This window comes from Pogoniulus pusillus, chromosome 3, assembly GCF_015220805.1.
Source record: "Pogoniulus pusillus isolate bPogPus1 chromosome 3, bPogPus1.pri, whole genome shotgun sequence".
Lineage (NCBI taxonomy): Eukaryota > Metazoa > Chordata > Aves > Piciformes > Lybiidae > Pogoniulus > Pogoniulus pusillus.
This window is the reverse complement of record NC_087266.1, coordinates 48,215,922-48,243,770: the sequence shown is the minus strand read 5'-3', so window position 1 is coordinate 48,243,770 and position 27,849 is coordinate 48,215,922. Positions and strand designations below refer to the sequence as shown.

Genomic DNA, 27,849 nt, shown 5'->3' with positions numbered 1-27,849 from the left:
GGAGGGTTGAGGGACTCACCCCGCCACGAACCGGGCCGCCCCCAGCCGCCGTTGTGGGCGGAACGTCTCGCCGCTGGGCAGCACCTCCCGCCCGCGGGCGGAGCTCCGGCCCCAGAACTGGGAGAGCCTGCGCCTGGCGCAGCTGCTCCAGCGGCGAGCCCCGGCGGGCAGGAGCGTGCTGGGCTGGGTGCTGCGAGTGCAGGTGGGTCTGAGGCGCCGGAGCGGGCGAAGGGCGGTCCGAGTCTCGCTAGGGCGCATGGTGTGCGCTCCTGGCGGGGCAGGCGCTCGGCCGGCGGGGCGTCTCGGGGCGTCTCTGTGCCTCTCTCCGCATGAAAGGCTCCCGAGAGCTGTGTGTGAAAGGGAGCACGGCTTTCCAGCGGCGTGCCGGGAGGGCGACGGTGCGTTTTGTCCGTCGCCTGTGCTCTTCGTGGGCAAAGCAGCCCCGCTGTGACAGGGCTGGAGCGTGGGGGCTTCATTGGTACCGAGTCCGCGATGTCTCTTTCCTTTACGGAAAACTGTGGCGTACAGAAGATCAATATGTTCCTTTTATGCCGTTGATAGGCATTACTCTTGTACTGTGTTTTGGGTTTTTTTTTGTTTGCTTTGGTTTGGGTTTTTTTTATACCTAAACTGGGCTCTGTCTAACACAGATTTCCATTCTTGCTGACCTCTGCTCCTCGGTAAGCTCATCATGAGACTCAAGACAGTCCAGACTATTAAGTGTAGAGTCTGCAAAACACATAAAGATTCGCGGCTGATGTGCTGATGATTCTAGCTCTTTTTGCTTCCAGGTACTCAACAACAAGAACAAAACATGAACGTTTTCCCATCATGTCTCTAGCCACCTACAGCGGAGCAGAAGTTTTCAAGCACCCCTGCTCCAACGAGGTAAGGAGACGAAGGCATCGAAAGGCTGTGTCCGTGTTTTCGTTAGCTGGGCTGTGAGTGGGGGAGAAGACACGGACGTGACTTCTTCCATACAAAAGCTTTTCGCTGTTAGTGGTTGCGGTAAATAGTTTTTAAATGCTGACGGTTTCATTACGGAGTTAATTTGGGAAATACAGTCCCAGTGTTGGGGGGTGGAGCGGACTCATTTATGCTATGAAGGATGTCAGAGTGGTTTTTAACTGGGTATGGCAACATGTTTTGGTACTCTTCGGTCATATTTCCTTCCAAGTGCTCTTGCTTTTTAATTGCATTTTATATCTATGTAAAAATTGTTAGTATTTAACTATCACATTAAAACAAGGGGAGTTCTTTTCCCAGACTGTGATACAATTGGAAAGTAAATGGAAATACTTCTTCTGGATACTTGGAACACACAGTTGCTTCTGCTAAGAAATGAGAGAGTTGCTTGAGAAAAAGAAAATCTTAACACTTGCTTACTATATATATATATATATATATACTTATATATGAAGTACTTGCATTCACCTCAGTGTCAGGCAGCTGTGGTACTTGTGTCCTAAGATGTAGGTAGAGTCTGTTAATTGCTGATATTAGAAAATAAAAACCCCAAAACTAATAAAAAAATGAGCTCCTGTAAGAACTATTTTACCCAGAACTAGTGACAATTTGATATTTGCATATTATCAGATACTGAGTATTTCTCTAAGCACTGGCATGCTCAAACATGAAGCATTTAAAATTCAGAGTACTTTTTTTAATCTGAAATGTTATCATTCAGTTAAATGGGAAAATATTTGGGGGTTTTAATTTCTTCTGCTTTCTGTGAGTCTAAAGTGTTATCTGCTCTGAGTCACCTTGTTCTTCCATGGGACCATGTGGGGAACCTAGTGGTCAGCACAGGGTATATGGCCCACCTTTTATGGGATCACAGAGTGCAGGGGAGGCCAAGAGGCATCCTGGGGATGCTTATGTGTGGACACATCCCATTAATATCTGTGAATGTGGAAGACACTATTTATGCCTTGGTTAAGTGCCCTTTAATGCTGCATCTGTTGGAGTTCAGCACCTCTTTGTTTCCCTTGGTCTGCAGGTCCAAGACCAGGTGTGAGGCATTGGAAAGGGAACAGGAGACAAATGAGCGACCCTCACCAGTAATCTTTGAGTGTGGGGAGGAGATCTGTTGCTTTGCCAGCCTAGTGTATCTTACTCCCTAATTGGAATTCACCTCTCTGGTGCCTAATAAGCTGCTTGCCCTGGTTCAGCTTACACTGGTTTGGCAATATGGCAAATCTGGCTTTGGGGTTAGAAATTCCAAATCAGAAGTATTGTGACCACACAAAGCAAAATGCTGATCTGGTACAAACATGCTCAGCCAGTTCCAAATGCACTCAGAATATTGATCAGCTTATATCTGACCTGTATGCCAGGTCAAGTGTTGCCTCTGTCACCTCTTCCTTTATGTTGGGCTAACCACAATGCTGGTGTGAACCGTGTGTACCCTATTCTATCAGATTAGGTGTGGTTATGTGACCATGCTTGCTCCCAGTCAGTATGGCTGGGAGATGAAGAAGCACATGCATCAGATATTTCATAGAGTCAGGGCCTCACAGACTGTATACAGGCCCATGCTTGAAGTCTTTTCTACTCCATTGCTGCTGTTTTGACAGATCTAGACATCTGATTTAACATTTTATTCATGCCTTATGCACATGTTTAATTCTCCTGCTATGGATGATTTCTCTTGGTCAGCTACCTCCTAATGAACTATGAGCTGCAGAATTGAGATGCCAGTGCTTCTCAGACAGTGCATGATTCTGCAGAGAATTTCAGACAACCAGAAATACAGGCAGTGTTTAGGTGACTGTCTTAGCATAGTATGCTTCCTGCTGATAAGACTGTGAGACTGAGGATGTTATTACCAGAGCACTGTTCTCTTACAACCAAATCAACCACCTATATGTTCTTGTTCTAGTTAAACCACAAAAGCCTCAAGGTGGATTTCACAGAGTCAGCGTATTCTTCAAATCCTTCAGTGAGGATTAGCTGCCTTGCTCCAACACCTCAAATCTCCATTCTCTCAGGTATGTTCTAAAATGTGTCCTTCTGGGGAGTTTTGCTGGCGCTAATAGCAGATGCTATCAACATCTATGTGTACTAAAGAAGCATAATCGGGATGGACCAAAGATCTTGCTTATTGGGTTTTGAAGATGGGACTACTTCAAAGTATGTTATACAACTTAAAGTATGGGTTTTCTTGCCTCTGAAATGGTGCTTTGGCCATTTTTGTGCTCAACTGTTCATGTGATTCCTGGCAGGTTAACTTCTTGTTCATTCAAGGAATAGTTTCTCAGATATTAAGAGATTACCATAATTACTCACACGATTATTGATTGCAAAACTGAACTTGAGGATTGTTGCTGTGGTTTTTTTTGGGGTGGTGTTAGTTTGTTTTGGGTCTTTTTTTGGTGCCTTTTTCCTTTGCTTAGGGTTTTTGTTTGTTTTTTAATGGAACTAACCTATTTTTGGAGTAGCAAGAGTTAATTTTTTTTTTTTTTTTTAAGTAAGAATACCTCTACTAAAAGCAAGTATTCAGCTGTATGGTTATATGATTAGTGCTGGAGAAACTTCATGATGCTGAAGTAGTAGAGATGATAAATGTTGAGAGGGAATGGAAAGGCAATGGGACTTTGCAATAAGAGAGCAGAGCAGAGGAGTTGAAGACAACAAAACTAAATGTTTGTCTTGCACAGAAAAGATGCTTTGCAGTCCAAGTTAAAGTATTCTTGTACAGTGAAGTATCAGTATGTGCTAGTTTGAAGCAGGCTAGAATGTTTTGGTGAGAACAACTAGATTATAGGCTGTAAAAGGAAAACAGTGGTGATGTCTGCTTCCCTCATTGGCTTACTGAGATGTATAAAAAAGTAAGCCAAAACATAGATAAGACACTCGGCATCACTCTCAGCTGGCTGAGCTGCATCTTGCTCTCTAACCTCACCTTCCATTTTGGACTAATCCACTTTGCTTTCTAGCCCCCTGGCCAAACCTCCATTCTTCCTTGGGACTGGGGTAGGGGGAAGGTGAGAGGGTGGTTGGGAGCCCCTCCTGGAGACTCAGGTTTCTGGGAGGGCTGTTGTGTTTCTGTGTTACCTTTTCCCTTGTCTATTTCTGTCTATAACTGTATATACTGTACATATCTGCTTGTATATTGTGCCAGCTGTAACTAATAAGCTTCATTCAAATTTCCAGAGCCAGCTGAGTCTCATCTGGGTGATTTCTAAAGTGTGTGTGGGGGGGGGGGGGGGGGGGGGAGGTAACACCAAAACCATCACACAGGATTTGCCAAAATGTATTCCAGTCTTTTCAGGAAGAGAAAGCAGTTTCTTTGAAAAAACAGCTAACTTTGTTTTTTCTGTACCTGCCCTCACGCTGCCATGGCTGGCTACATTGGCAAGGTGTTTCTTTGCAAGTGCAGTCATCAAAATAGGTAGTTCTGCTGCTACTTTAAGAGCTTTGTGAGTGGCAGGTGACTGTGGTCACTGATGAACTCCAGCTAACTGACCTGGCTTTCCTAGGATGGCATTACTGGCAGCTTTGGCAAGATATTTTTTTCCTATATTTTTTTCACATGATTTCTTCTTTTCCAGATTCCTCTTGATGAGAACTGCTCTTTGTTTAGACTTGCTTTCCAAAGCATGGGGGGAGATTTGTTTTGATCTCTGCATTAGTAAACTTTCTTATCATGCAGTTTGGTTGCTGGTGTGGTTTTGTGTGGGTGGTGGGTATTCTTTTTTACTAGCAGTGTTTAACATTGTTCATGGTTGTAACTAAGAGTTCTTAGCTCTGTAGATGAATCCTGATTGTGTATCAGTTCCTACAGTTTTACAACCAAGTAATTTTTCCCAAAGGACACAGTTGTTAACTTGTGATGTGGTCAATAGTTTCCTCTTGAGCAGGTTTTGTGTCCAATTTCTCCATTGCCTGGCTGTTTCTGGGAGGCTTTTTTGTTCAAGAATAAGTTGAAGTCCTATACCTTGAATAGCTGTTGGTAGCAGTGCACACTTCAGTATCAAGCTAATGTTGCCATGTATGCCACTAAGAGCAGTCTTCGTTTTCCTATTGAACTGCAGTGTTGCAGTAGATCACATAGGACCTTGGCACAAAGTGCTTTGATTCCTTCAGAGGCTTGATAATGAATTTGCTGGCAGAGCTAATTTTCTTTATGGGTTCACATAGATATTGCCACATCTATGAATAACAGACTGAAGGTTACTGTAGCCATTTCCGCGTGGGGAGTGTCTGACTGAACTGGAACACATAAGCATTTGACCTTCTATTACTGTGTATTTTTTTTCTCTTCCTGATAAATTGATACTTGTTATAATGTGACCTATTTTTATGACAATGACACCAGGAGCTGTATTGGTAACTGTATCACATTCAGTCTTATAGAACAGAGGTGGTTTTGAGAGTGCTGACAATCTGTTGCCATTGAAATCCTAACAAGCAGCAACACTCTTTTACTCCTGGTTTATTGCCTGGCCTTATCGGTGAAAGAAGCACTTTCTGCTTGCAGACAGCAGGATTTTTGCAGGGAGGGACAGCAGACAGTGGTGTGTGAATCCAGTTCTTCTTTCTTCTCACTCACATTAAAAACAATGTGCGTTTTATTCATGTTGTAAATATTCATACTTTGTTTTTTAGCAATTGCTTTCTAATCTTTTGATTTCTTCCCTCTTCTGAGCAGAAGAGTACTCCAGGCCAGCAGTGATTGGACATGCTGGAAGTTTTGGGTCATACCCAGGCAGTGCTGAAGCTATCAAAGACATTCTCGTATCTGTTTTGAATGCATCTGGTTTGCAGCCTTCTGTGGTGCCGGAGCAGACCACCATGCAGGCAGCTGAGCATCTGGACAGTGATGTGGAACGGTGGGAAGAAAGCAGCGATGGGGACAGCCGCGATGGCAGTGACCCTGCACAGCACAGCCTTGCCTGTACACAGACAGACATCCGGTTCACAAGGCACCGGGCATGCTGGGACAACACTGACTTACAGGCCTCTAAACTTTCACCAGATACTTGCTCTTGTCCCCATGACTCAGGTGGAGATCCTGCTACTTCCTCCTTGCATGGTTTCACTCTTTCAGACGTGTCCCCACTGAAGCAGACCTGTTTTACCCAGGTGACGCTAACGGGAGGCACTGTCACATCAGCTGTTGTGCATCCTGGAAAAGGACATTACACCTCCACCGAACAAGACTTGACTTTCTCAAGCTTTCTGTCCAGTTCAACTGCTGGCAGAGCAGATGTCTTGAAGTACCCTGATGCTTTGGATCCTGCACCCACCAGCAACAACGACAGCAATTCTTCTAATGGACTTTCCCAGTCAGAGACAGCAAATCAAACAGGTAACTTTACAGGTCCGTTTTTGGTTTAACATTTATGTGCTAGGAAAGACAGCTGACACAGAAGTGGGCCTTATTTATGGTGATTGTGAATTGGAGCCACAGAACTGCTGAGATCACCAAATCTGACCACTTGCCTAGAGTTTACAGTCCTGCTACTACCACTAAACCCTGTCAATCCTGCCAGTACTGCTAAGCTACTGCCACTAAATCATGTGAACACAGTACTAGAGATAGTAGTAGAGGGGGACAGGCTTTCACTTTCAGCCATGCTATTCCTCATGCAAGCTAGGATGCCATTGGTTTTCTTGGCCAAGGTGCTGTGCCTGAGTACCCTGCTGGCTCCTATTCAGCTGGCCATCAATCAACACCCCCAGGTCTTTCTCTTCTGTGATGATGTCCAGCCACTCTTCCCCAAGTCTGTAACACTGAATGTGTTATTGTGGCCCAAGGTAGCACTCAGCACCTGACCTTGTTGAATCTCATAACGTTGGCTTCAGCCCATCTATCTAAGCTGTCCAGATCTCTTTGCAGAGCCTTCCTGCCTTCCAGCAGATCCACACAGCTGCACAACTTGGTGTCATCTGCAATGAAGTAGCTAAATGCTGGCATTAAAATATGGTATTCAGTGGTAAAAGGTGAAAATCCCTCAGCTGTGAGAAATGTGGAACATCCACTTGCTGTGACTTGCACCAGATTTGTCTTGTCTTTGCTGTTACCCTTCTCATGAAAGTGTAGGGCTTAGTGTTCAGTAGTGATTCGTTGGTGTGTGTGGCTTTCTGGGACATCCTATGTATGACCTGGGAAGGAGGCAGGAGAATCCTTTGATTCCTGAATTGTGGAGGCAGGATATTCCCATTGTGTCTGAATTGGCTTGTGTCAGAGCGAGACTGTCATTCTTTCCTCTTTCATTTGCAAGTGCACCCACTGTCTTGGAGATCCACTCATCCATCTGATATGCATCAGGATCTTTATACCCCTCCCCACTTTCTGACTGTATGGATGTCCTGCCTATTGTATGTGAAGAGATACAGGTTTGAGGACTGCCAGGAAAGGGTGCGCCCTGCTCCTGGAGCGACAGGGGCTCAGGGCAGTGCAGGCCCATAAGCTAAGACCTGTTCAGTGGGTGGGGATATTCACTGCAGCCACCCCAGGATGGCTGATGGTGCAGCTGGTCTGGCCTCAGGGCCTGCAGGCCAGGCCTTGTGCCCCTCAGCAGGGACAGCAGAATCATCTCCTTTGTGTTCAGTACCTCACATTGATATGAACAGCCTTGGCTACAGCAAGGGGAAGCATTGTTGAAAATATATATATTGATAAAGGATTGGATCAGTATCTAGGGGCTTATTCTCAGTAGATGCTGAGCTTGGGAAAGATGGTGCTACTGAGGCCTGATCTCCTACTGGAAAGGAGCAAAAGACAGGGCACACTCAGGCTGCTGTTTTGTGTTAAAAATGGCAGAGGCTGGCTTTTCAGTTGTTTGTTTAGGACTACTACTGGCCATAAATAGATCAAGTGGTGGCACTCTGTTTAGCTCCACTTCTAAGCTCTTGTCCTTCCTAGTTATTCACTCGGAGCTCTTCTGAGGCCTCGGGTTGGCAGCAAGATTTCAAACAGGGACATGTCACAGGATGTTAGGCACTGGAAGAGACCTCCAGAGATCATTGAGTCCAAAATCCTGCCAGAGCAGAGCTACAGAATCTAGTGTGTGTGGCAGAGGAACGCATCCAGATGTGTCAGTGCAGGACAGGGAGCCCTTAATGATAACTTTGTTCTCCTGGATAGGCTGTCCTCAACAGTTTGTATGGTGGCGATTATAGTTGCTTCCTTCTGCTGGGTGGTGGCCCCAAGCATTTGAGAAGGAAACCACACCCAAAGGTTGGTGGAGCTGGCTGAGACCAGTTGCACAGGTTGTGGTAGCCAGGTCTGGAAAACACAGCCCAGGCACTCTGTGTCAGCGGCAACTGTGAGGCACATGTGTGAGAACAATGAAGTCATGCATGACTTGATCTCTTGGCACGAGTGGAGAGGTACAGCAGCCAGGTGACTGAAGAAGCAGTGATCTTAGTTTGGCAAACAATTGCTCCTCATGGGACCCACCATCCTGTTAAACCCTGTGTGGTGTGGTGGGCTCTGCCTCTCTTAGGCTTTGGTCTGCTCTATGGAGATTGAAAATGTCCCTGTTTCACTTGTTGTTTCCAGCCAACGAACTCTCTAGGCCTGGAGGAGTGAAATGTCATTCTTCCCAGAGCTGTGAATGTTTACAAGAATGAGGAAAAGCAAATAACAAAATAGAAGAAATAAAAAGCCTAATTTGAAGTCAGGAATTACACAAGAGCACCTCCTGACTTACCATCCTTTCCATTTCTGTGTCCAAGGTGGTGGCTTCTCACTTTTGTTTCTTGAAGGAGAATTGATGATGCACGAGACACATAAAAATTACATACTTTAGTCAGAATAAATAACATTTTTTTCCATCAGAGTTTTCTGCTGGTCCTGTGAGACTTCTGTAAGGTTGTTTTTTTTTAATTCTCCTCATGCAACCTTGTGAAAAGGCTCTGTCATTTTTAATGAAGAGCCTGTGACTGAATCTGGTGTGTGATGGTGGCTTTGCTGTGGCTGATGTGTCAATGGCAATTTACAGGTCTTGCTCGTGCTTTTAACCTCTGTGGGCATGAAGGTCACTTCTTCCTGGGGCTCATCAAGGCTCTTGCCCCAGCCACCTTCTGGCAACAGTGCTCGTGAGCAGAAGGGCAACTAGATTTTTTTCTGCATCAGACCCAGAGCTGCCACCCATTGCTAGATGCACTGATCTGTTTCTCTGTGCTACTTCCCACATTCTTTAAGTTAAAGATATAAGTGGAATGCAAGAGCTAAGCAAAAGAGAAAGCTCTCATTAGATTTCAGTTTAAGATGAATTGCATCTTGTGCCTTATAGAAAGGAGTAATTTTCCCAATTCCTTATACCTGCTTATTAGTTTTATTTTGAAGACCAGTGTTAGTTATCTGTTTAGAATATAGGCTTTTATCAAACTGTAGAGCCTTTAACACTGAATTTGATACTTACTAGTACTCCCCACACACTGATTAGCCAGTAAGATGAATAGGCATGAAAGTGAACTAATCAGGTGATTAATTCTGTCTTGAAAAGTCAGATTGTCTGCCTTTCTTTTTTTCCTTCATGGTGTAAACACTACAGGTGTTAATAATTCTATACATATCTACATCTGTGGTGTTGTGCTTGAGCATGGTGTTGACTTTGCAGCCTGATGTCACCAATGCTCAGGTTAGTGTGACATGGCTTCTGTAAATAAGGCAATACAAACAATTTAAAGTAGGCCTGAGAGTCAGTGCCTTCTAGTTGGAGAAACAGGTTTCACAAATTGCTCTCATATTTTGTGTGACCTCTTTATCCTCTCTGACTTTTAAACGGATTTAAGCATGCCCCTTAAACAAAAAATCTTTGACTAACATATTTTAATCTACAACAACTTCAAATTGCATTTAGATAAGGTCTGTTTTATCCAGTAAACATTACCACAGTGAAAAGGTAATTGCTTGGGTATAAGGCCAAAGGAGAGGTAGTAAACAAACAGCAGTCAGTGTATAAAACAGGAGTCACTTCCTTTGGTATCTCATTAGTGTGTACATTCATAGACATTATATATAATCTTTGTCATCCTTTCTTGCAGATTTATTGTAGCTGTGGTTGTTAGTGCCCTCATGTTTTGTTTTCAAAGCATGACCTCACACCTTCAGCTCTCTGGGGAAGAAGGTTGAATATTTAAGTGTAGATATGTGTATATAAAAATCCATGGTACATCTAAAGAAACCAGATGTGTGCTCTGATGCCTGGTGAAAAGTTCTTAGCAGGGAAAAAGAAGTGGATTTTGCTTCATGTGCTCATCACACTCGGCCATAACTGCCAGGAAAATGAAACTGCTGTTCTGGGAAGCAGTGAGTGCTGTGGCTAATGCATCCACCTCAGCTGAACGCATTATCATGCAGTATATGGGTTGCATTTGGAAACAGGAGGGAGATTTCCTTGAGATATGAAAACCTTAGCAGCAAAGGTTTTTCCAAACTTGCTATAGGAACAAAATACAGCTTGATGGATCTCTTTGCGTGGCCAGACAGCAGTGATGTTTCTGCCCAGCTGTTGTGAAGCAGACAGCTGTGTTATCTGTCTGTGTTGTAAACTGCAGAGCATCACTGTAATCCCAGCCAGGCATTCTGGTTGTGGTTGTCCCCAGGCTGTAGCTGGGAGACAGGGATTGTATTGGGTGTTCAAAGCTTCTGTTACCACACAATGTAAAACTATTTGATTGGTAGCTGATACTCACATTTCAGATTGCCAGGGTAGTCCAAATGCCAGCTTGTTCTTCACGTTTCTCTCTCCTCCTCCTTAACTTCACCACAGTGTCCAGCTTCAACAAGACTTTGGGTTTGGGAAAGAATCTTTGCTTCACTTTCAGGAATTCACCCTGCACACATCCTAGGACCTGCAAAAGAAGAAATAACTAATAAAAGTTCTTGCTGCCTCCTCAGGTTCTACCTCATCTTTGAACATAAGTGCTATACCACTGAATCGCTCCTTGCAGGACACCTGTGTGCTTCCAGAGGATGTAGAGAAGGTGAGGTCAAGAAGGACCTTTGTTATAATGTGGTTTTATTTTTCTATTTTACTAGTGGCAAACCCAAATGGCAAAATGATTAATCAATACCAGAGCTTTCTGATAGACAAATTCATCTCTAGAAATGCTGTATTTTCCCTCTTCTTCCCTTCTGTGAGCCAATCTACAAATCTGAAATGCCCAATTGCTCATTTTGACACTTCATCCAAGAAATTAGAATGCCATAGGTTTCTGCTTTTTATTCTCTTGTTTTCCCTCACATTCCTTGAGATCAAATTTGTAAGATAACTATAATCACTTTAAAGCTATGTTGGAATACGTTAGATGGAATTTATTGCACCTACATCCATATGGATGGGATTTGCCCCACGCTTGTACTATCAGAAGACAGGGAAAAGGTTAAGGGTGATTTTTTTTGTGTGTGTTTATGATGAGTAGGTGAGGTTGCTGTAAAAGAATTGCAGTGTTAATTACAAGCACAGTAACTGCTAACACATGAAGCCATTCAAGCAGTTTCTTATGGTTTCTAATTTGCATAGGGGTCCAATTGGTCTTCCTTATGTTGCCAGGTAGGCGGTCTGTGTGAGCTTGTGAACAAGAGATTAGAAGATACTGCTGCCACACAGAACTCTGTGCTAAATGTTAATGCTTTCTAACGATTGGAAAAGAGGTGTTAATATTTTAGCTAGTTGTTGTACTGTTGCAGTCAGAAGGTTTTAATACAAAAGAGTTTGGCTTGGTTTGTTTGGGATTTTATTGTCGCTGGTTTGGTTTGTGTTGTGGGGTTTTAATTATTTTTAGTTTCCCTTTGATGTTAATGTAATCCCATGTCATGGGCCCAGGAAGTAATGCTCTTTGTGCACAGCATGGCTTTTGCTAGTGGCAAGTCATAAGTTTGACTAGAAGCTCTTAGTGTCCTTAAAGTGCTTTAAAATAACCCCCTAAAAAACACTTAACAAATTGCACAGCAAAGGCCAACAAACTTGTAAACTAACTGTTGTGAGACATGTTTCAGAAAGGAGGTGCTGCTTCTCTGGGTAATGTGGGAACCAAAACCCAAGTAATTGGCTTTCAGTCACAAGAAATCCAGTGATTATACACCCGGATTAGAAACCACAGTATGACCACTGTGAAGTGAGGCAAGATTGCATAGAATCAACCAGGTTGGAAGAGACCTCCAAGATCATTCAGTCCAACCTAGCACCCAGCCCTAGCCACTCAACCAGACCATGGCACTAAGTGCCTCAGCCAGGCTTTTCTTGAACACCTCCAGGGATGGTGACTCCACCACCTCCCGGGGCAGCCTGTGCAGATGACTGGGGAGTGATGTGATTACAGGTTAAAAGATAGCAGCATCACAGTCCCACATGAGTAAGCAGCCTTAAAAAATGGAGGAAAAAAAAACAAACCAAAACCAAACCAGAAGCCAAACACTCTACCTCCTTCCTAAGCTGTCAAATAATCTCTTTGAAATTTAGGAAACTGAACACTAAGGAACGTGTAGCGTCAGCAAAGCTGAAAGTTGTAGTCAGGGGCCAGATTATGTGGAGGGACTTTCCACTGATGTGAGTGGAAAGGAAGAGAAGTAAGGTTTGTGTGTAACAGCTGAGTTGGGACTTCTTAATGTAATAGACCAATCAGGAGGTAGAGTTGAAAGATGATAGTCACACTGAGTACAGGACTGCCTGTATCCTGTCCCATCTTTCTGCATACAGTTCTCTCAGATACACTCATCATTGCTTTTATCAGCAGAGCATGCCCATGTGTTGTGCTCTGCACTAACTTGAGGTTAACCAGTGCCACGCAGGCTTTTTGATCTTCTAAGGAGGAGATGTCATCTTTATCTTGCAAAAAGGAAAAACGTTGTTTCGTTCTTTGCCAATGGTGTGTCCTGAAGTTGGCTGAAAGTTATCTCTGGAGAAACTGCACCAAGCAAGTGATGTTAATCAGTGTTAGGGGAAAGAGAAAAGTTTCTTCAAACACTTAGATTTGTGAGTTTTCTCTGATGTTGACCTCCTCTAAGCTGCAGGCAGTAAGAAAGCAGTCAGCATCTTAAGATTTAGCTGTTTCTGAGCATTGATGATATATTTCTTCATGCTTCCCATAGAGGGTGTAAGAGATGTCATGAACACTGACACAATCTTCTGAGCATCAGCTGCTTTTTATCAAGCTGTAATTCACACTCAGACTCTCTAGCCTTGGATAGTGCCACGTGTTTTTCAGTGGAGATTTAGCTTTGCACAATGCAAGCACATGCAGTTGAGAGGAGACCAGGAGAGCATCTTGGGTGGGCATCTCTGGGTTTCCATTCATGCACATGAATGCACTTATTTCTCCACGATGCATCCACATTGGAACTGAGCCTGGGCTGGGAAGCTGTACCCGGAGCAGCAGCACTGGCACAAGTGGGGCTGGTGAGATGCTGTTATACCAGAGGAAGCAAGAAATACAGGAGTAACGCTGGGGCAGGAATCTTCAGGTCTGTCTGTACGTGTCAGAGGTGATGGTACAAATTTCATTTTCCTGGAGAACAGGTGACCTAGGCAGGCAAGATTGTAGCAGATAGCATGGGAAGGAGTTGTTTGGCAGGGAAATACCATGGTGAGGCTTTGAAATGACTGCCTTTTATTTAAGGCAGTGTAAACAACAGGGATGTGTTAGGTTCCCACTTATACCAGACGTCCTATGCAGCCTGGAGTTGACTCTAAGCTACCTCATTCTGTTCACTGCCTTAACTCTTTAACGCATGACAGCATTTTAGTGGCTTTTGTACTACCCCTCTAAACTTGCTGCTTCTGGCCACATCCAAACTAGTATCCCTGCAAAACTGCTTGCACATGCTGACTTGAGGTTTAAATCCCATTAATAGGTTACATGGCTTCACACTTGCATGGTAAATGATGCAGTGTAACTAGAAGACCCTGCCTTTAAACTGCATCCGTATTCATCACTTAGGCATGTGATCAAGTTCCTTTTATCTAATAAATGGGTAAGATAAAAGCAAATGGTATGTTTTAATCAAGGATGAGACAATTATCTGGGCAATTGCCTTTTAAATGTTGTCACTGAATTGCCCTGGGAGTGGTTGTTTGGTGGGTTTTGGGGTTTATTGGTATTTAAATGAAAGATGATGTAGCTTTACATTTTCATTTTGTCAGTTGAAAAAGTACCTGGGGGAGGGGACAGAACATTTTTTTTTTGCTCAAGCAAATATCAAATACAGTGTGTACTAATGAGTGCTCCCATTTTGCTCCTAGGAAAATGCACACTTTTTTGTTGCAGATATGATTATAGCATCACTAGAAAAAATGAAATGTAACATCCTAAGCCAACAAGCAGAGTCTTGGGGTATGGAGGAAACAAGCGGATTGGATGGCAGCTATCACACAGATTCAGAGTTATCTTCTTACCCTGGAGTGAAGAAATCTGATTCCTCTGTTGCCTCATCAGACAGTGGTTATGAAGGCAAGTTGCTGATTATTTTTGAGCAAGAAAATACTAAATGAAGGCATTACTCAGGAGGAAATCCCCTGTTACCTTTTGAATCTTTTGAGAACTGTGTTCCTTGAGGATCATTATGCCACCAACTATTTGTGGATCAAATTATTCTCTTTTGAGTGGTCACATCTGACAAAGGAAACATGAGGTTGAAGTGTCACACACCAAGCACAACTCTCTATAGAGCATGCCTCTAACTGTCTACATTTCTGCCTGATTAAATCCTTTTTTGCAGAAAATGAAGCTTGGCTTTTTTACTTCCATGCATGATGCTTATGCAGCAGGCAGGTCTGGAATGGGCTGCCCGGGGAGGTGGTGGAGTCGCCGTCCCTGGAGCTGTTCAAGGCAGGACTGGACGTGGCACTTAGTGCCATGGTCTAGCCTTGAGCTCTGTGGTAAAGGGTTGGACTTGATGATCTGTGAGGTCTCTTCCAACCCTGATGACACTGTGACCATGCAAGTGACTTGAGTGAAACTGCTCAAAGTATTCAACGTGTACAGTTTGAGGCAAGATAACTCTTGGCACTGTAATGCTTGAGTCAGGACATGCATTTTTAAGTGGATTTTATCCTCTTAATATGATTCTTAGTGGTAGAACTGAAGTCTAGTCTAAATTGCCTAACTTCTGGCAAAAATAAATGGTATGTTTGGGTGTGAGAAGGAGAGACATGGCTGATAAAGCCTTTGGTCTCTGGAAGCTTCTTCCCAAGGAACAGGTATGTGCTGTATGACAGACTCCCAAGGACTGGCTTGCTGCATATGTGTATAAAAAATCACTTTGTAAACACAGGCTGTGTGCTAAGGCTTTGGTATATTGCTATTAGAAATAGAAACTGGTGTTTATATTGTGAAGTGGTGTTTGAAATAAATATTAATTGGTGTTGTCTTTGCTCTAAACAGGCTCTGCTCTGCTGCCTGGCAGCTCCCCAGTGCATCTATCATCACATCATGAGGTCAGCAGATTTTGTTGCCACAGTGACTCAGAGGATGAATATGTGATTATTGGTAAGACTTTAACATCACAGTTGCAGAAATAACTCAGTTGTTCAGCTGCATCTATTGCATCATTTGGAAGTTCTGTTGCGTTGGTAGCTGCCATTGTAGGAGAAATAAGGAGGAAAAGGAAGGAACAATGTATGCATGACTCCTTATGAGAACACATGCAGAAAATCCAGCAACAAGAAAAGAGTATCTCTGTAGTTCTAAGGGGGTGTGGGTTGACCCTGCTTGCATGCCAGGTGCCCACTCAGACTGTTGTATCACCCCACCTCCTCAACTGGACAGGGGAGAGAGAATATGATTGAGATATGGACAAAGATCACTCCCTGATTGCCATCATGGGCAAAACAGACTTTACTTTAGGAAATTACTGAATTATCAATTAAATCAGACCATGATAATGATAAACAGGCCCAAATCCTAAAAACAGCCTTCCCCTATCCCTGCCTTCTCCCTAGGCTCAACCTCACTCCTGATTTCTATCTTCTTACCACCCAGCAACACAGGGGAGCTGGAGTTGTGGTCAGTTCACTACAGTTGTCTCTGCAGCACCTCCTGAGAGGTGGCAGTACTCTTCACACTCTTCCCCTGTTTCCTTGTGGAGTCCTTCCCACAGGGAATAGTTCTCCACAAACTTCTCCAGTGTGAGTCCTCCCCACTGGCCACAGTTATTCATACACTGCACCATTGTGGGTTCCTGCACAGGGTCACAAGCTCTGCCAGTGAACAGGTTCAGTCAGAAGCCTACTCCAGTGTGGGCTTTTCATAAGGCTACAGCCTCCTCTTGAGCATCCACCTGCTCTGGCATGGGGTTCTCTACAAACTGTAGGACATTTGCTCCACCATTAGCCTCATTAGGCCCCTCCCTGAAGCCTTATCTGCCTTAGCATTATCTTCACCACAGGATGCAAAGGAATCTGGAGCACCTCCTCCCACTCTTTCACCGATCTTGGTGTCTGCAGAGTGTTTCTTCTCACTCATATTGTCACTCTTATCTCTAGCTGTTGCTGTACAGGGTTTTTTACCTCCTTCTTAAATATGCTATCACAGGCACTATAATAATCACTGCCTGGCTCAGCCTTGGCCAGCAGAAGGTCTGCAATTGACTCTGTCAGAGACAGGGGAAGCTTCTAGCAGCTTCTCATAGAAGCCACTCACGTAGTTCCCATCACAAACAAAACCTTTCCACACAAACACAATGCAGGGACTGAAGTTGTGGATTAAACCCAACGAATGTGGGTGAGAAAAGTGTGAGACTAACAAACCTTATCCAACTATGTCAGCATTGTTTCAGAGCTTATAGGACATTATAATTTCCTAATTAAAGAGGCTGATTAGATTTTAGGCATCTCTCTTTGTGCCTTGGGGACTAGAGCAGAGTATCTGTCCCTTTATAGTCATCAGTGTTCTACTTCTCTTCAGGACACCCCAGGTTTCTTTGGTTAGCTTCTGAATTTTATATAAGCAGAAACCATTAAAATAGCCTGAGGAGAAATCACCTTCTATCTGTTAACAAATACTTCATTGTTCCCTTGAGAGATTTGTTTACTTTTTAACCTCTTCATTTCCTAATCATTAAGAAATGGTTCCTAAAACTTCATTTCTAGTAGCAGGAGTTATTTTGACATGTATAAACGGAAAAGCATTTGTTCTGAGAGCAGTGTGCACAGACAGAACTAATGCCACCAGTGTAAATACCTTGTGCAGAAGTATCTTTCCTTTACATAAGCAAAATGAAGAGGTGTGTGCCTTCACTCCATTGACTTCACCTGCTACTAGCTTGTTCATGGCATTAGCTGGCATGGTTTTGACTGGTGGCTCTGTCAGTGTCCAAAGAAGTGAATGTATTCTGTTGGCTCTTTATTACTCATGTGTAGTGCTTCCTGGCTGGACCTGGACTGGTAAGCACTTTCGTCTCTCATTCTCCTGCTCTTGAAAGGAGACTGACAGTGCAAATTAAGGCCATAGTTGTTGGGGTGTACTTTCCATCAGTGGAGGTCAGAGGAGATAGGACTTCTTATTACTATTTTACATCCAAAGCTGAGGTTATTTCCCACATCCAGCAAGGGTGTTGTAAAGATGAATATATTTGAAACTCCCTCTGTGGTAGCATAGAAATTAGACTTAAACCTGTGCTGAGTAACAATAGCTTTGTTTCTAAGATGGCCTGATAAAATTTTCTCCTTTACTGCAGAACTTGAAGACCTTGAGAATCTGTCTGTCACCCCAAATGAAAGGTAAAGCTGTGTATTGTTAGTATTATAGCTGGTGGCACTACATTTTCTGCTGTACCAGCTTTCTGGTGATTCTTCTGGCTGGGGTGGGGAAGGTGTAGGAGTGGTAATTTTGGTCCTTCCGAGGACAGGGAAGGAATGCTGCTTGACAGCAAATGTCTGTGGCACTTGGTGTAGCAGAAGATTTCTCTGGTCCTAGAGTCTTGCTGGAGGGTGGTGGCTGTGGCTCTGCAAGAGCCTGGGTGTATCAAAGCAAAGTGATAAGATAGAAGGAATGGGAGAAGGGGTGAAGAAGAGGCAGTGGAGTTGCTGATGATATACTGCTACTTTTCACTGTTTATATTTTTTGACTTTCAGATCATCTTTTGAAGCAGGCAGCAATTCTGCTGAAGCAACAGCCCAGGAGTTGTGTAGAGCCTTCAGAAAACACTGGCTGCAGACAGAGCCTACAGTTCAACTGCCTGCTTGCCTGAGCTCGTCTAAGCAGAGAGTGAGTCTGAGCCAAAACCAGCCGACTCTATTCAGTTCCCCAAATAATCATTGTCTCACTGCAGCTGCTTCACTTCGAGGGAAGGGGAAAGCTGCATGTAAAAATCAAAACAAATGAACAAAAACCAAACAAAGAACCCCACAGATGAGTATTTAGAGTTCATTAGTTCACTTTGGATGCATTCTTAGAAAATCTCTTCTCTCCTCAATCTTCAGTACACTGAAGATGTGGAGCTTTGAACAATGAGGATGTTAGTTTTTCTGGCACTAATTTGAAGGATTTTAACTGAAGGAGGACTCTGCAGAGGTGAAAAACTGAGGTTTGAAATCACAGAGTGCAAAAGAGATGTTTCATGCATTTAACATATATCCAAACAATGATCTGTTCATCCTCATGACTTTGTCTTTCCCAATAGTCGGTGCCAAAGGAAGATATTCCAAGGGAGCTTGAGTCCAGTTTGAATCTGGCTGAAGAAATAAAGATTGTATCCAAGTTAAGAGGATCTTCTGGCTGGACTCCACCAAGATCACAAATCATATTTAATATTCACCCTTCAGTCAAGTAAGTCAGGAATCTGAGCACTGTTGTTTAGGACATCATGGTAGAAGGAGTCTGGGAGTAACAGAACCTAGGGTTAGAGCTAGTGCATGGCACAGCTTTCTGCAGTGTGTCACCAGCTTCACTTTCCCAATCAACAGGGCATGTGGACTTTACAGGTGATAATACACATGCACTTTGGTGTGCTTAGCTGGACTCCTAAACAATTGCATTTTGAGAGACTACCTGGAGAATATTTTGGAGAGTTCCCCCACTTCCCTGATGATATGTTATATGTAGCAGGTTTTCAGAAATCAGGTCCTACTGGGGCAAACTACTGCCTCGCTCTGCATAAAGTGCTGTTAAATGCACGCAGTAGGCAAACTGGCTAATTGGCTGAATGGATGCAGGTCTTGTTGCTTTTGGAGTTGCAGATGGGGATTGTACCCTCCTCTTTTCCTCTTGATGGTACCTTAAGAATTGAAAAATACTTATTCTCTTAAGAAGCCATATTTAGGAGTAGTAATTGATGGCATAACTTCTGCAGAATAGCTTGGAGGCTCACTGAAACAATTTCCATCTTCTTCCAGAACCCCTTCCTTTATGTGGAGGAATAGGAGTTGGCTTCTAATTCAGATGTTTTCACTGCTGCTAGCGTAGCTCTCCTGCATGTTGTGAGAATGCTAACTAAACTCTTTTGTTTGCTGAAGGGTGTAACTGTATGTTCTATATGCAGGAGAGATGTGGTGGTGGCTGCCCAAAACTTTACATGTGTTGGTTGTGGAACCCCCATAGAAAGCAGTAAGTATTAGTAAAAGGAAAAAGAATGAATAAATCCATTACTATTAATCAGGCTGTAATTGTCACCAAAATAGATGTACCAGAGCTAGAGGGAAAATCTCATTGTTGGATGTGCACACAACAATAAAAGAATGAAATAATAAAAGAAGCAGTGGGGGTCTTGCCACTGCCTGCAGTTTCTCACTGCAGACAAAAGACAGGATTTGACAAAAGTCCTTCACATACACAGTAAAAAATCCTGGCAGTCAACAACAAAATGGGAAAAGCTATTAAAAGATCTGGAAAGTGCTGTCTTTACATCTTCCAACGATTTGTTTCAATAATTCACTCTCTGTGCCAATTTAGACATTTCCCCAAAGGCTCTTTTTTAAAGAGACATTCTGAAAGCCTTATGCAAGCTTATGGAATTTGTGGGTTTGCTCTTTTAGGGTATCACCTTAAAACTTTCAATCTTGCTGGGTCAAAATCCTGCTGGTGTTTTATTTGTGTTACTTTGTGAGAACTGTTTGAAAGGGTGATGACTTAAAGGTCTGACAGCCAGATCATACTAAAGATATCTTTGAAATGGCTTTCAGGACTTGTTCTGGGGCTGCTCACAAAACAGCAGTGTTGTGATGGCCTGTCAAGTATCAACAACAGCACATTAACTCAAGCAAACCTGAGGTGCTGAGACCACTGTGAAAAACCCACAGACCTCTTTGTATGAGAAAGTGTCATGTGTATGTAACTCCAAGATCAGCTTGTCTTTCCATCTGGTGGAACTGTTTTGTTGTGCATTGTCTCATAGGATGTCAGGGGTTGGAAGGGACCCAAAGAGATCATAGAGTCCAACCCCCCTGCCAGAGCAGCACCACATAATCTAGCTCAGATCACAGAGGAACACATCCAGATGGGCCTTGAAAGTCTTCAGAGGAGATGACTTTTTTTGGGGGTTTCTGTTTGGTTGGTTGTTTTTTTTTTTCCCTGACATCTTTATAGTGAGAAATATAATCAGAGAAATATAATGATGGATGTGAAAATGAAGAAAACTTTCTCTTAAGGCAAACTACAGGCCTTGCATATGCTTACCACGGTAATAAAAGCCCCTATTAAAACCCTAATAAACCCGCAAACAAGTCCCAAATAACAAACAACAACAAGTAAGCACACACACACACAAAAAAGGGCAAAGAAAGCAAAGAAAGACACCAAAAAAGTGCCCAAGGCTTACTCTTTAGACAGAAGAGGCACAGAGACAAGAGCTATGTCCTGTAAGTATCAGAAGTATTCACAGTTGTGGTGGATTTCTTCTTCCTTGCAGAATATGTTAGGAGACTCCGTTACTGTGACTACTTGGGCAAGTACTTCTGTGACTGCTGCCACAGCTATGCCCAGGCTTTCATTCCTGCCCGAGTGCTTTTGAAATGGGACTTCAAAAAATACTATGTATGCAACTTCTCCAAACACCTGCTGGACAGCATATGGCAGCAGCCCATTTTCAACGTGGCGTGGATTAACAAAAGCCTCTACACAAAAAGTAAAGAAATGGACAGGGTGAGGGTAAGTGTGGCCTTCTTTTGGTTGTAACCTGAGATTTTTGGGCAGAACTTCCTAGGGCAGGTTGTCCTTTGTGGTTTGTGTATGTGAGAAGGAGGCAGATTTGATTTCTCCAAAGTTAGACTTGTCCTGCCACCCCTTCTTGGAATTGCCCTCTTTCCCATCATGTGGGAGGGGAAGGGAGAAGCTGCCAACTGATGCCAGAGATCACAGTAAATATGTCCCTTATATCTGGGACAGAGTTTCTTATTGGTTTCCAATTTTAGTACACAGAGTGGAGATGGGCTTCTGCAGTAAATATTTAGCTCCTCAAGTTTTGATTGGCTCCTTAATTTTTATAGAATCACAGAATCAGCCAGGTTGGAAGAGACCTCCAAGATCATCCAGTCCAACCTAGCACCCAGCCCTAGCCACTGAACCAGACCATGGCACTAAGTGCCTCATCCAGGCTTTTCTTCAACACCTCCAGGGACGGTGACTCCACCACCTCCCTGGGCAGCCCATTCCAATACCAATCACTCTCTCTGACAACAACTTCCTCCTAACATCCAGCCTAGACTTCCCCTGGCACAACTTGAGACTGTGTCCCCTTGTTCTGTTGCTGGTTGCCTGGGAGAAAAGACCAACCCCACCTGGCTACAGCCTCCCTTCAGGTAGTTGTAGACAGCAATGAGGTCCCCCTTAAACCTCCTCTTCTCCAGGCTGCACACCCCCAGCTCCCTCAGCCTCTCCTCATAGGGCTTGTGTTCCAGGCCCTTCACAATTGCCCTTTGTTTGGTTTATCTAAGGGCTGTGTATCCTACAGCTTGAGAAAAGGTGCTCTGCTGAAGATTGCAAGTTACTAGGTGCTTTCTTCTTGGCTAAATAAACACTTAGCTGTTCCTACGCAGGTTTGGGTCTAGCATCTTGGTGTGCTGACATTGCTTCCCTTCTGAAGAAAAGTAGCATTTGCTTTCCTTGGTCTTCCATGCACTAGAAAATCCATTTGTTTAAATCTGTGCTGAGTGTGAAGTGACTGTTTTAGGTATTGCTCAAGGTACTGACAAGGCTATTCTAACTCAATAGTGATTTCTTCACTTATAAATAGCTTTTCATTTAAAAATAGCTTTGTTTTTTTCTCTTCATCTTTTAGGAGGTGCAAGAACAGCTTTTTCATTTAAAGAAGCTTTTGAAAACCTGCAGATTTGGTGAAAGGTATGGGCTACGATCATGCGTGAAAAGTAGCTTACTAAAACACCTAAGGTGCTTTTAGGGCCCTCATCTCTGAAGACACTTGAGTGCAGTTTTAAGTGAGTTAATGTGATCATTAGAGAAAATACTGACAACAAAACCTTGCCACTGTTGCTTTGCAAATGTTGAGTGAAGAACAGGTTTTATGCAGTAGATTTGTTTCCCATAACACACTTGGGACAGTTGGGTTTAAATGTTGAAAGGTTTTTTTTTTTTGCTAGGTGTGCACTTTTTACCACTCTGTCTCTCTTAGGTTCTTAAAGGTCAAAGATACTTCTGCAAGTCTCTGAGATAATTGTCTTAAAAAAAAACCCAACCAAACAGTCCTCCCCAAAACCAACAAACAAATAAACCCTTCAAGAAAACTCAACAGACTCAACAGAAACTCAACAAAGTTCTTCACCATGAGAGTGGTGAGACCCTGGAATGGGTTGCCCAGGGAGGTGGTCCAAGCTCCATCCCTGGAGGTGTTTAAGGCCAGACTAGATGAGGCTCTGGACAGCTGATCTACTGTGAGGTGTCCCTGCCCATGGCAGGGGGTTGGAACTAGGTGATCCTTGTGATACCTTCTAACCCTGACTGATTCTATGATATTAAATCCCAACTATTGGGAATAGCAATATTCTATAGAATCACTACATTTAATGTTACTATTCCCAGCACCCAACAAATACACTTGTGGAGAGTGTAAGAATTTCTTCCAGAAATCTGCCATGATGTTCAATTTCCATTTATTTTTATAAACTTGTTCAAATTGTAGTAGTAAGAAAAAGGGATCACTTTGCTTTTTTATTGCTGCACTTTGGCCACAACAACCCCAAGCAGTGCTACAGGCCAGGGACAGAGTGACTGGAAAGCAGCCAGGAGGAAAGGGACCTCGGGGATACTGGTAGATAGTAGGCTGAAGATTAGCCAGCAGTGTTGCCCAGGTGGCCAAGAGAACCAATGGCATCCTGGCCTGGCTCAGGAACAGTGTGGCCAGCAGGATGAGGAGGTTATTCTGCCCCTGTACTCAGCACTGGTCAGGCCACACCTCAAGTGCTGGTGTCCAGTTCTGGGCTCCTCAATTCAAGAGAGATGTTGAGGTGCTGGAAGGTGTCCAGAGAAGGGCAACAAGGATGGTGAGGGCCTGGAACACAAAGCCTATGAGGCTGAGGGAGCTGGGGGTGTGCAGCCTGCAGAAGAGGAGGCTCAGGGGGGACCTCATTGCCTGTCTACACAACTACCTGAAGGGAGGTTGTAGCCCGGTGGGGGTTGGTCTCTTCTCCCAGACAACAGAACAAGGGGGGCAGTTTCAAGTTGGTGCTGGAGGAAGTCTAGGCTGGATGTTAGGAGGAAGTTGTTGGCAGAGAGAGTGATTGGCATTGGAATGGGCTGCCAGGGAGGTGGTGGAGTCACCATCCCTGGAGGTGTTCAAGCAAAGCCTGGCTGAGGCACTTAGTGCCATGGTCTGGTTGAGTGGCTAGGGCTGGGTGCTAGGTTGGCCTGGATGATCTTGGAGGTCTCTTCCAACCTGGTTGATTCTATGATGCTATGTGAATGACACAAACAACAGAGCTGCTGACCTTTTTAAAAACAGACATAAGCAAAAGGAGCTTCAAAAGTAGGTTCTGCCCCTTTTTTGATCTGGACCTCTTACATACCAACTATGTGTTGTTTACCAGAATTAAATACAGAATGTACTTTACTTGTGTCTCCTGTGGACAACCACCTGTGATTCCAGTATAGAAATAAGCATTAGGGTCCTCATTTTGTATGTAGGTGATATTTCAAAAGTGATAGCTATATTTTCAGTGTTCCTCTTCCAGTCCAAGCATAGTTTCATCCAACCTTTCAGGGTAAAACCTCTCAGAGTTCTTTGCAAGAATACCAGTAAGTAACCCTAGCTAACCACATTAGATACTATGTAGGATTTACCCGTACTGTTCCTTAGATAGGGATGGGCACTCTACAAGTTAAGAACTTGCATGGCAAGTCCAAAGCCTGAAGACTGCACATTTAAAGCATGGTAAATGTGATCTCAAACTGGGAGAGAATGCAGGACTTAGCATGAACTTGCCTTTAATGATTCCTTGGTGACATGAGACGTGAGAGAGAGGCTTGTTTTTCAAAGATACTGAAAACATGTCTTTTGTAACTTGCTTTGGTTTTTTTTTTTTTTTTCTTTCTCTTTGCAGTGTACTGAAACAATTTGAACAGGTCCCCAGCCATCTGACAGAGGAGCTGCACCTCTTCTCACTGGATGATCTGGTGAAGGTCAAACGAGGGCAGCTATTGCCCCTCCTTAAAGATATCCTGAAGAGCTCCACCTCCCATGTGGATGGTTGTGAGGTAAGGCAAAGGGACCTTTGTCACTCCTTACATTCTCAACTAATATTTTCTTGGATTAAAAGTAAATCAGCTGTTTTGCTCTCCTTGTATCCTTACAGCTCTGTCAAGCAAAGGGGTTTATCTGTGAATTTTGTCAGAGTGCAGATCTGCTCTTTCCTTATCAGACTGCCAAATGCAAGAGGTGCACAGGTATGTTCCAGACTAAACATTTCTTTTTCTTCCTCGGGGAGAATGTTGGTGTGTTTAAAACAAAAAGTCAACAACCTCCCCCACACCCAGAAAAAAAACCCAACTAAAACCTAGAAAAGACAACAGGAAAAAACTGCACACGCAGAAAAACACCCAAAATAACCCGGAATAAATCAAACCCCAAACAAAGAAGAAAGCAAACCAAAACTCCAACCAACCAAAAACCTGACAAAAACACCAAAGCAAAACAAGCACAAACCCAAAAAAACATCTGAACAAAAAGCTTGTTCAGATTTATTTAAGAGCATTGGGAACTTAGTTCCCTGAAAGCAAAACTATAGATAGAATCACAGAATACATTTGTTTAGAAGAGACATTCAAGATATCTAGTCGAACGTTTGACCCAATACTGCAAGGTCAACAAACACGTCCCTGTGCATCAGGTCCACATGCTGTTTTTAAACTCCTCCAAGGCTGGTGACTCCACCATTGTCCTGGGCAGACCATTCCAATGTTTGATAACCATTTCAGTGGAGAAATATTTCCTCATACTCACCTAAGCCTCCTGGCACAGCTTGTTGCATGTGCCTTTGAAACCAGCCTCTCGCCAGCTGTGTTGCATCAGTGAATGCAGAGAGCAAAACCAAGGACTTGCCTGAATGTAATTATGGCTAAAGGGGGAGGCTAATTTTTAGGCCTACACATGTGAGAGAACCTAAAACAGTGCTGCTCTGCTGTTAGATCTTGCTGACACTCCTGGGAACCTTACCAAAATGTTTAGTTATTTTAGCCGTGGTTATTGTCCTGTCCCTTGCACTGCTTCTGTTTACTTTTATACTTGGGTGAACAAGACAGAAGACCTTTCAAGGAATACAGCTATTGAGGTAAATTTTTAAGGTGTGGTGTGGGGGGGGTTTGGTTTGGTTTGGTGTTCCTCTCAGTGTTCAACTGCTTTGTATGTACAAACAGAGTGCAAAACATGCTTTCACAAAGCATGCTTCAAGTCTGGAGGCTGCCCCCAGGTGTCTGCGGCTTGCTGCGCGGAGGACGCTTGCAGAAACACCATCGCCGGTGCCTCTGTGAAACTGGATTTCTCTGACTGCTCGTTTCAGGAGGTGCTTAAAGAAAAGATTTCAGGTGCCTGAGTAAGAATTAATTGATGTTGTTTTAGACATTACTGGTTTTAATGCATATCCCCTTTATGGGGAGTCGAAAACATCGCCCTGAAAAGAGTTTCATCTTAACTGGTGATAGAAGGACTGGATGTTAATTCTAAGAGCAGCCTTTTGTTGCTAGGTTTTGTCTCTGTATGTAAGAGTTTTAATATTTTTCCATGTAAACATTATTCCTCTCTGTAGTTCTGCAAATAATGTACAGACAGTAAACCACTCTTGGAACTCCTCACGTGTGTTGGATTTTGTAAATAAGAAAAAGTGGCTAAGTACAAAATTCTTCTCTTAAAAGCTCTTAAAAAAAAAAAAAGCTTCAAGTAGATGCTGATCTGAAATTCTCTCTGGCAAATTGCTCAATGGGAGCCAGTGGATTTTAAGTTTCTTTTAAACAGACGTTGTCCTAAGTCTTGTGGTGGCTTGACCTTGGCCTACTGTTAGATGCCCATACAGGTGCTCTTTGGCCCCTCCTCCTGAACTAGGAGAAAGGGAGGAAAATAAGATACATGAGCTTGTAGGTAGAGATAGAGACTGGGACATAATTAACCCACTACTGTGACCAAAAGTTGACTCTAATTTGGGGGTAAATTGTCAATTTAGAAATTGGAGTAGGGTGATAAGAAGCAACTTAAATAATAAAAAACTAAAAGAACAACTTCCCCCTACCTTGGCCACCCTTACACTCAGGCTCAATTCTTCATTCCCAACTTTTCTACCTTCTGCCCTGCCTTGAGTGTAGCAGGGGAACTGCTCTAGAAGTTTCTTTTTAGAGCACTTAGCAGTGTGAGTAGTGGCAGTGATTGAACAGGAAGCATGCTCCTCTTTAAATCCACTCTCACACTTGCCTAAGGGTGAAATGCTGGAAGTTGAAAGCAGCTTTCTTTTTTGATGAGACTGGGTGGGGAAGCCTCTGCCTTCAGAAATCTGGAGCAGTTGCTTGAACTGTAAACCTGTTCTGTTTGTGCCACATAGGAAGTATCAATGAATAGAGAAAGCCATGTACTTGAAAAGACATACAAAGTTCTTTCTTTATTTTCTTTTTCATTTTGTGCTTTGTTCTCTCCTCACCTGCTAGCTGTAGATTTTAGCAAGGAAAAGATCAGCAGCCTGTTTGTTACCAGGGTTTGTCTTTAGTCACCTCCACACTAATGCTCACAGTACATAGTTAAGCTCATATACTATTCCACTTTTTTCTTCTGTGGCTGAAACAACTACTTACTGCTCAGGAGCAAGATTATCATCTCTTACTCAAGCTCACCAAGTGGATACTGACGTAAGGTGCAACGTGGGGAGAGAGCCTGCTTATGCAGCTGACTGTATTTATGGTTATGCAAGAGGAAATTCTCATTGAAGTTGGGTGCACAACTCACTGTATCACATGCATGGCCTTTCTGCAGGGATTTTCTGCTTAGGAAGGAGCTCACTTGAATAATCTTCCTGTGGCACAACCTGCAAGGCAGCTGAATACATCTTTTTCATTATTCATGAATTTAGAAGAGCTCATCTGGTTTCTGGCTGCACTTCTCATGAGCGTTCAAGTCTTACAAAACAGTAGTGGTATAGAGGAGAGAGTGAGTTTCATGATGGCAGGTCATTAACTTGGTCCAGGCAGGTCTCCACAGAGCCTGTACAGCTGCTTCTGACTAATTATTGCTGGTGTACTGCACTGTATATTGCAGCAAGAGAAGCTCCTTAAGGAGTTGCTAGTGGAAAGCGAAAGCCCCAAGAGGATCAGCAATACCACCTCAGAATGAGCTGTCTGCTAGCTAGGAAGCTGAACACAGAGGGACAGTAACATCAGACGTTCTTCAGCTACAAAAGAATAGGGAGCTGTCACACCTTTCTGTTTGCCTGAGCAAAGAGGAAAATGCTCACAGAGGTTTTCCAGGTG

At 43.5% G+C, this 27,849-nt stretch overlaps 1 protein-coding gene and 1 long non-coding RNA gene across 2 annotated transcripts in view; one reads left to right on the top strand and one right to left on the bottom strand.

Moving 5' to 3' along the window:
• Positions 1-25,971, top strand: RUBCNL (rubicon like autophagy enhancer). The gene is given in 17 exon segments (XM_064175248.1): positions 1-202; positions 792-888; positions 2,882-2,990; positions 5,654-6,313; positions 10,859-10,944; positions 14,202-14,409; positions 15,343-15,447; positions 17,636-17,678; positions 18,033-18,165; positions 18,581-18,726; positions 19,439-19,503; positions 20,804-21,042; positions 22,172-22,233; positions 24,447-24,600; positions 24,699-24,789; positions 25,759-25,805; positions 25,807-25,971. Coding segments are annotated over 16 exon segments (2,271 nt in total). The 5' UTR covers positions 1-202; positions 792-831; the 3' UTR covers positions 25,873-25,971.
• Positions 10,670-27,849, bottom strand: part of LOC135192291 (uncharacterized) — a 47,375-nt gene continuing 30,195 nt past the window's right edge. Inside the window, exon 3 of the long non-coding RNA XR_010308960.1 lies at positions 10,670-10,812. This is a non-coding gene — a long non-coding RNA (uncharacterized LOC135192291). The remainder of the gene's footprint in view (positions 10,813-27,849) is intronic.